We start from the raw sequence: 8,724 nt of genomic DNA, 5'->3' as shown, positions 1-8,724 counted from the left end.
TATATATATATATATATATATATATATATTGCAAACAATGTAAAGTGGAATAACAAACAAAATCCATCTCTTACTCTGTGTAAAATGTCTCTCCTCTGGGACTCTGAGTAATGACTATGATTATGTGCAGAGGTGTGAAATTACTAAAAACTAAAACCTGTGTGTATTTATTACAGTCTGCCATTGCAATTGGGTCTTGTGAGAAAATACGCTTGCATACATAAGAATAATGCATACAGCCGTTTTCATATTAAGTGCGCATAAACACATGCATATTCGCAAAATAAGATCATAAGAGATCATCATACCCAGTTTGGCTTGCTCTTAAACAGATGTTTGCTCATGGACAACAGGCAACACCCCCTGGAGTCTTCCTATTGATAGTCCTTCCAGAATGGCTGTTCGTTAGACTGCTCCAGAGTCCCCCAATCAGCTTGCAGCTCCCCGATTGCTCTTAAATCCTCCAATGACTGTATTGGAGAGAGAGAGAGTGTGTGTGTGTGTGTGTGTGCGCGTGTGTGTGTGTGTGAGAGAGAGAGTGTGCACGCATGAATGTGTGGGTGTGTGCTGCACCAGACATCAGCAGCAGCAGGTTGAGAGAAGAAAAGAATAAGGGGAGAGAAAGAAAAAGAGAAAGACACTTCTTCATTCAGTCCTCTGAGAGAACTTCAAGACAGCTTCCTGCAGCTCTGACCACACAGGTAAGAACAACAGCATTAGGATGTGGTTTCTCTTTATCTCCCTCTATCTTGTGATGCAGTGGCGATTGCACCCAACTGCTTTGTATTCCTCTTTTATCTGATCGGTGTAAACACTCTATCAGAGGTGCAAACTTATACGATTGGTCTTATACCTCTCTGTGCTGCAATTGTCCTGATGTGTTACTGCCATTTAATGACCATATGAGATGAGGGGAATTGATCTACTTTTGTGATAATGCTCTACGGTTCTCTCTGATGCTGATGCTGCTATTGTTGATTATAGCAGAGAGCAGAGCTGCAACAGAGGTAAACCTTTGGCTGAACGCTTTGAAAACAGCACATGTGGGGTTGATACTGACAAAGCCAGGTTGTACGCTCTCCACGCTCATATCTACATCACATCGGGACAGCGTGAGCAAGGGAGAGAGACAGAGAGGCTCTTTGTTGCTAATAGTGATGTGATACGCATCTGCACTGCCAGGGAGATTTCCCCGAAGACACTAAAAACCCATTCAGCTTCCACATACATGTGTGTGTGGAATAAGAAACTGAATATTTCTACAGATAAACTCATTAAAATTGTATGAAATGACTATCTGGCTTCCCGATAAATGTCCGTGTACCTATTTATAGATGTTAGCATGTAGGTTAAGATAGAGGAAGGGTATTGCATGTTTCCATGGCAAAAATCAAACACTAAAGCACATGCGGTTCTATTCACACCATAAGTCAAGGATGTTTTATTGTGCAAGGATCACTGTAAATGAAACCATTAATTAGCTTTGATTCATATCCACAGCATGTTTAATTGGATGCGTGGAGAGTGAATGCATAGAGTCTATTGCAAGGACACATAACACTGATTTTATTATCAATTCCTGATGTATACAGCATACATATTTATAGCATAGTTTCAGAATAATTTCTTAGCTCTATACAATTACTGTAAATATTTTTAACCTTTTTGAGTGCAGAATGATGTATTTGTTTGAGGAGTTGTTATTAAGGACATTGGAATAATTTTTAGTTTTTTGCTTGTGGCATTGAGATGAGTAATAAGATGATAGTCTGAGTGAGAGGTATTGTTATTTATGTTTATTTTTACAATAGGTTGTGCATGATGTATTTTGCCGTAGTTTAACAGAAGAGGTGTTGTGTTTTTATTGGCAGCAGGTTGTTCGTACACTGGGTCATCACCCATGTCACAGATGACAGATTACACACACACATACAGGGCAGCAGGCGAGCTGTGCCGTTACCCAACTTTATTCAATTTGACTGCTGCAGATTACACAGTGAAATATTAAAGCAAGAATAATATTCAAATTGATAGTAGTTCAATTTGCAACCACTTAGTAGTCTAATGGAATGCTGTAACTGTGGAGAATGACTGATTCTGTCTGTCGCTGGGAGTTTCTGGAGACGCCAGCTGTCGGGTTCAAGCCCTCATTACACACACAGAGTGGTGACTGTCATCGTTCCAATATTTAAATGTCTCCTCACTTGGCTTTCATCTTCCTCCTGTTCTACTTCTGTCGTTGACTTATAAAACATATCTTTTTTGTTTCTTTTTTTCTTCTGATCTCCAGCACCTATATCCTACCCTTCTGTAAAGACTGCTGTATTTTGTCTGTGTGTGTTTGAGATTTATTAGAGTGTGCTGCCAGAATAGAGGGTGTGTGCATGGCTGAATGGTTCAATGAAAGTGGCAGTATCAGAGTGTGGTACCAAAGGCTGTTAGGGAAAGAGAGAGAAAGAGAGAGGAGATAACTGGGCCCCGGAGCATAAACTCACAGGCACTACACTCTTCAGTGTATGTTGATACTCCACAGACCCTCATTAAACACCACAGTCGTGTCACACACACTGCCCCTCACGTGCTGAGTGGAGTTTCACAAGCAAACTGAGGCCAAGTGTGTCCACTCCTCTTTACCTGCAATCACATTTTGCTTTATATCACTTCAGTGCTCCTGTTGATGAATGTTAGTATTTCCTGTGATAAAAGCGATTATGTCCACAGGCTGGAGTGTCAATAATGTATTGCCTCTTTCAGCAAAAGCTTTGTGAATGCTACAGGCCACCTAGTATCGGCCCATGGGGAAACGTCCATTGGTGTCTGTGTGTATATTGTTGCTATAGCACAATTTCTGTGATGTAAGGGGGCATTTACACTTAGTCACTTAATGTGTTTTACATAGCTTAAAGGGATAGTTCACCCAAAAAAGAAAATTTGATGTTTATCTGCTTACCCCCAGGGCATCCAAGATTTAGGTGACTTTGTTTCTTCAGTAGAACACAAACGGAGATTTTTAAAGCGGTCATATAATGTGATTTAAATTATTCCTTTCTCTTTGGAGTGTTACAAGCTCTTTGTGCATAAAGAAGATCTGTAAAATTGCAAAGACTAAAGTCTCAAATCCAAAGACATATTCTTTATAAAAGTCCACGCCCTCCTAAAACGGCTCATTCTAACACGCCCCCACATGTCTACCTCACTATGTGGGAAGATTTGCATAACGCCGCCCAAATGTTCACGCAAAGAAAGAAGGCATAACTTTTATTCTCGCTGTAGTATTGTTGTTGCCACCGCCGCCATGTTATGGAGATGCTGTGTGTTTCGTTGTGAAAGCGAAACTACTTTGTTTGGGCTTCCAAAAGAGGATGATATCCGCTTCATCATGCCTAGAGCTGATCCGTGCTGGTCACTGAGAAAATACATCAACTTCGTGCTGTGGATCGCCGAATCGGCTTTCACCGTGGACGAAGCGGAGGCTAGCCCGGGGTCGTCACATGTGGTTGCCGCAAGCCCTCCGGACGCTCCTTCGTAGAATCTGCCGTTCCTCACTCTAGCCCGCCGGCCGCCACTCACTCTAGCCTGCAGTGTGTGATGCATTTTTATGGAGGACTGTTTCCTGAACCTGCAGTTCTGCATAGCCTACAATGGGTCTGTATTCAAAGGCTGTTCTATAAAGTGGGGCAGTTCCAACTTTGCAAGGACAGTCTGGCGCTTCTGACTCACAGCCTGTAAGTACATTTTTTATATTTAAACAATTTGCCACTGATGATTCAAACGCAAGTTTTAAACAGTGTAGAGTAGCGCTTGTTTGTTTGTCATTTCTCCGATCACAAATGCAGACGAAGCGTTTCAGAAAGGTGGGGCTTAGAGGAGCAACAATAATGTACATTATGTGGAAAATAATGTGTTTTTTGAACCTTAAACCGCATAAACACGTTGCATTAATGTGCACAAAATAATGTTCTTTTAGCAACGTCATATGACCCCTTTAACTCAAACCGTTGCAGTCTGTCAGTCATATAATGGAAGTGAATAGGAATCACGGTTTTGAGAGTCAAAAGAACATACACAAACAAAACCAAATTAAACCCTGCAGCTCGTGACAATACATTGATGTGTAAAGACACAAAACAATCGGTCTGTGCAAGAAACTGAACAGTATTTATATCGTTTTTTACCTCTGATTCACCGTCAATGTCCGAACTGTCCTGAGTGCATCCTGTGCGCGTTCGCATCTTCTTCTTCAGCCGGCGCCTGACGTGTCTTCTTCTTCTTCTTCTTCTTCTTCTTGCTGTACGGCGGATCGCAGACTTATAAGTGCATTACTCATCATGCGCTGGCTGTTGAGAACACACTCAGGACAGTTTGGACATTGCAGTAAACCAGAGGTAAAAAATTATATAAATACTGTTCAGTTTCTTGCACAGACCGATCGTTTCGTGTCTTTACAAATCAATGTATCGTCACGAGCCGCAGGGTTTAATTTGGTTTTGTTTGTGCATGTTTTTTTGACTCTCAAAGCCGTGATTCCCATCCACTTCCATTATATGACCCTATGTCTACCCTATTGTGATGTATATCCGACATCTTGTGAATCTTGTTGTATGTAAAGTTCACTCCTCATGAACGTTTGACGTCAGAATTGACGAGGCCTGTTTACACCAACACAAATGTTTGGTCTGAGTGAAATTATAACCAGCCTATAGCCAGCTGAAAATGGTTTTGTAGCTAGATGTGACCATGGTTCAAAGAAGCCAAATGAAATCATACAAACAGTAATGTATATAAGCAAACATGGGCAATCTATAAATGCATTAAAATGCATATTAGGCATGTTTGATCTCAGCTGTTGCATATAGACATTTTGTGTTTTTACTTCACTGAGCTGAAGGGTTTACTCTGTGTGTTCTCAAAGGACGCTGCAGTTCAGGATTCGTTAAGGAAAACGGTGAAGCTGAGAACACAAGAAAGGCATTGACAAATATTGATGTCTCCCTCCTCAGTGTTCAGATTGTTAGGGCATAAAAGCATTGCTCAGCTAAAAATAGAGATCAAACAACAGGAGGAAAATGTTATTTTGTTGTTGTTACTTAACCCACCAGCACATTTTAATATCCTGTCAACACTCAGTCAAACATTAAATGTTAAACAAGTATGCAATCAGTAGTAAATGCACCCAGGATATTTCATGAATGATTTACATGACACTAAGCCATTTAGTTTGAAACAGATGAAGGATGTAGATCACAATCATATAAAATCAGATATTTCTTAAATAAAACACACTTCTTATGGGCTAGATAATTGTTTTTAGGTCAGCTAAGAAAATCCTAGCATAACCACCTACACATGCTGATTTTAGGCATTTCACATGAATATTCTTAAACTGTTCAAATACCAAACAGAACGCGGGCACGCTATTTTTAGTGTGGCTTAGCTCAGTGTTTCATCCGTGAAAAACAGAAGTCCAACTTCTCTGGCATCTCAAGAGATCTCATTAAGAGCAAAAACCTCTTTGCAATTTCTCTTTTCATTTTTATTCATATTTCAATGTGGCAGAGGGATGATGAGCTCCATCCATCATTAAATCAAACAGAAGCTTAAGGTTTAATGCCTTAATTCATGCAAGAGACACATTATGAAGGATATTTAACAGCATTGTATAGACACAATAGTTACCAGGTGTCCTGCAATACCCCATGTACACTGCTCTCCACGTAGGCACATGCTCCTATGGGCCATAGATCAGCGGATGGAGGGCTGGCAATATCTGTGTCACAATAAGAGGTACTGAATACAGCCTAAGCACATTTGCAGTCTATGTGCAAATCTATAACGATCACTATCCAACCCTTTTAATATGAATCATTTGATGAATCACAACAAATGGGGTCACTTCACAGCTTCTCTTTTGATTTAAAGGGGTCATATGATGTTGCTAAAAAGAACATTATTTTGTGTATTTGGTGTAATGAAATGTGTTTATGCGGTTTAAGGTTCAAAAAACACATTATTTTCCACATACTGTACATTATTGTTTCTCCTCTATGCCCGCCTTTCTGATACCCGTGCTTTTGGAAGGCCAAACAAAGTAGTTTTTGCTTTCACAACGAAACATACAGCGCCTTTCACGATATGGCGGCGGCGGCAGCAACAATACTACAGTGAGAATAAAAGTTATGCCTTCTTTCTTTTCGTGAACATTTGGGTGGCACTATGCCAATCTTCCCACATCGTGACGTAGACGTGGGGGCATGTTAGAACGAGCCGTTTTAGGTAGGCGTGGTTGACTCTTAACTTTTATAAAGAATATGTCTTTGGATTTGAGACTTTAGTCTTTGCAACTTTACAGATCCTCTTTATGCACCAAGAGCTTGTAACACTCCAAAGAGAAAGGGACATTTTAAATATCGCATCATATGAACCCTTTAAATAAAAATGCTTCAGAAATGCAGCCATATGTTTTTGTAATCTTTTTGTATTGATTGCCATGATAGATACACTAAAACATGGGGTGAAAATTTGCAGTGGGATTTGGGGATGGGACCCCCCGAAAGCTGTGCAGAACTGATCTGAAATTTCAATCTCAGTGTTCTGTCACCTCTAGTGTTCTGCCGTGATGTGCTGATCCAGTGTGTGTCCTATTACCGCTTATCTCAGGGGAAAAGAGAGAGGGTCTGATAATACAGCTCTCATCCTGTTGTATCTACTAAAGGCACTGATCTGTTCTGTTTTGATCCCACCTCCTGCTGGCACTTGTATGCATAATGATTGCTCTTTTTTTGGAGCTGATGTTTTGATAACGAGCAGCAGCTATCATTTACAAGCTTAACTGTTTTAAATGAGAGTGTTAAACAGTTTTTGTTTATGTTCACGGCTTTGTCGACGATAATTAACAGAGCTGTTTTATTATTCTTTATTCCCTCTGCAGTTAAAATGCTGCCTGGTACCAGGCTCCTGCTGCTGCGTGTGCTGTGTCATGTGACCACCGCATGGGCATTCGCCCGCATGTCTGACGCCGTGGAGCTGCGGTCCGCGTTCTCTGTGGCACGTACCAGCAGCATGGAGGGAGGGCCCAAGATGGTCGTCACCTTCGACAAAGAGTATGTCAACATAGGTGGCGATTTCGATCCGAAGGCTGGCTTATTCCGCTGCAGGATTCCGGGCGCGTACTATTTCTCATTCACTGTGGGAAAGTTCCCGCGTCGAGACCTGTCGGTCATGCTGATGAAGAACCGCAATGAGGTTCAGGCGATTGTCTATGACGAGAATGCCGGAGAAGAGCGGAAGGTGCAGAGCCAGAGCGCCATGCTTCAGCTTGATTTTGGAGACACTGTTTGGCTCCGTCTTCATGGAGACCCTCGCTACGCTATCTACAGCAACACGGGTCATTACACCACCTTCAATGGTTACCTGATCTACCCCGATGTATACGGCTACCAAGAACCCACACGCAAAGATCATGACAGTGACCATCAGCCACCGAAAACCAGCGATCACTCATTGTCTGAGCATGAAAATACAGTTACCAAAGACACTGCTGTGAGTATGAAAGAAGAGAGACGGGATGAAGAGATAAAAGAGGAAGATGGGAGAGATGGAGAGGAGGAAGATGATGACCAGCGGTCAGCATTCTCAGTGGGCCGCACTCAGAGTATTGTGGGAGTAGATCAAGGATACCCTGAGCACCAGCCCATCATCTTCGACACAGAGTTGGTCAACATTGGCAACGACTTCAACTTGAGCTCTGGTATATTCAAATGCAGAGTAGCAGGAGCCTATTACTTCTCCTTTAATGCTGGCAAGCTGCCCCATAAGACCCTGTCAGTGAAGCTGATGAAAAACCATTTGGAGGTACAGACCATGATCTACGATGACAGCGACACTGAGAAGGCCCTGCAGAGCCAGAGTCTGATGTTGTCACTGCAGGCTGGAGATACTGTCTGGCTCTACAGCCACCAGAGGGAAGGATTTGGTGCTTACAGTAATCATGCCAAGTATATCACTTTCACTGGCTTCCTGGTGTATCCCGAGCTCCACCGAAGCCTTCCTCAGCAGCAGAAACCAGATAAGACACTGTAGGCCAGCCAAGGAGCCAGTCAGTCTGGGTCTTTAGGAAGGTAAAAGTTTGGAGCAGCACTTATATGGAAAAAATGTGAGTTCCTTACACGCAATCTTCTACACTCTAGATACTGTGTGTCACTCATCACTCCTGTGGTTTGATTCCATATTACAAAATCTCTCTAGCTCATTTTCACCCTGATAATCTACTTTCAGGAAGAAATGACTAAGTTAAGCAAGCAACACCTGTAACAATTTGGTTAAACAAGATCTCTACTCAGCATCCCTAAAGTCGCCATGAAACAGAAATTGCGATCATCTTTTCTTCCCTATCGTGACAGGTTCTCAAATGAAAAAGAAAAAAAAAACGAACGGCATCGGGAATTAACACTGTAGGCCAGCCAAGGAGCCAGTCAGTCTGGGTCTTTAGGAAGGTAAAAGTTTGGAGCAGCACTTATATGTAAAAAATGTGAGTTCCTTACACACAATCTTCTACACTCTAGATACTGTGTGTCACTCATCACTCCTGTGGTTTGATTCCATATTACAAAATCTCTCTAGCTCATCGGGAATTTATTGAATAGTTGTTGTTTGCTAATTGAGCGATCTCATGTGAGTGACAGGTTGCTGGATTATTGCCCAGCTGGAGCTTATGGAGGGATGCTA

At 41.9% G+C, this 8,724-nt stretch overlaps 1 protein-coding gene across 1 annotated transcript; it reads left to right on the top strand.

Moving 5' to 3' along the window:
* The first annotated feature begins 527 nt into the window (after positions 1-527).
* On the top strand, positions 528-8,519 carry LOC107554622 (complement C1q tumor necrosis factor-related protein 4-like). Its single transcript, XM_016237188.1, has 3 exons — positions 528-701; positions 6,929-8,079; positions 8,455-8,519. The coding sequence occupies exon 2, from the start codon at positions 6,934-6,936 to the stop codon at positions 8,077-8,079; it is 1,146 nt and encodes a 381-aa protein (XP_016092674.1). The 5' UTR covers positions 528-701; positions 6,929-6,933; the 3' UTR covers positions 8,455-8,519.
* Positions 8,520-8,724: the final 205 nt, after the last annotated feature.

Source organism: Sinocyclocheilus grahami, unplaced genomic scaffold (genome assembly GCF_001515645.1).
Source record: "Sinocyclocheilus grahami isolate Dianchi unplaced genomic scaffold, SAMN03320097.WGS_v1.1 scaffold508.1, whole genome shotgun sequence".
Lineage (NCBI taxonomy): Eukaryota > Metazoa > Chordata > Actinopteri > Cypriniformes > Cyprinidae > Sinocyclocheilus > Sinocyclocheilus grahami.
Note: the sequence above shows the minus strand (reverse complement) of the source record. Positions and strands in the feature narration are given on the sequence as shown.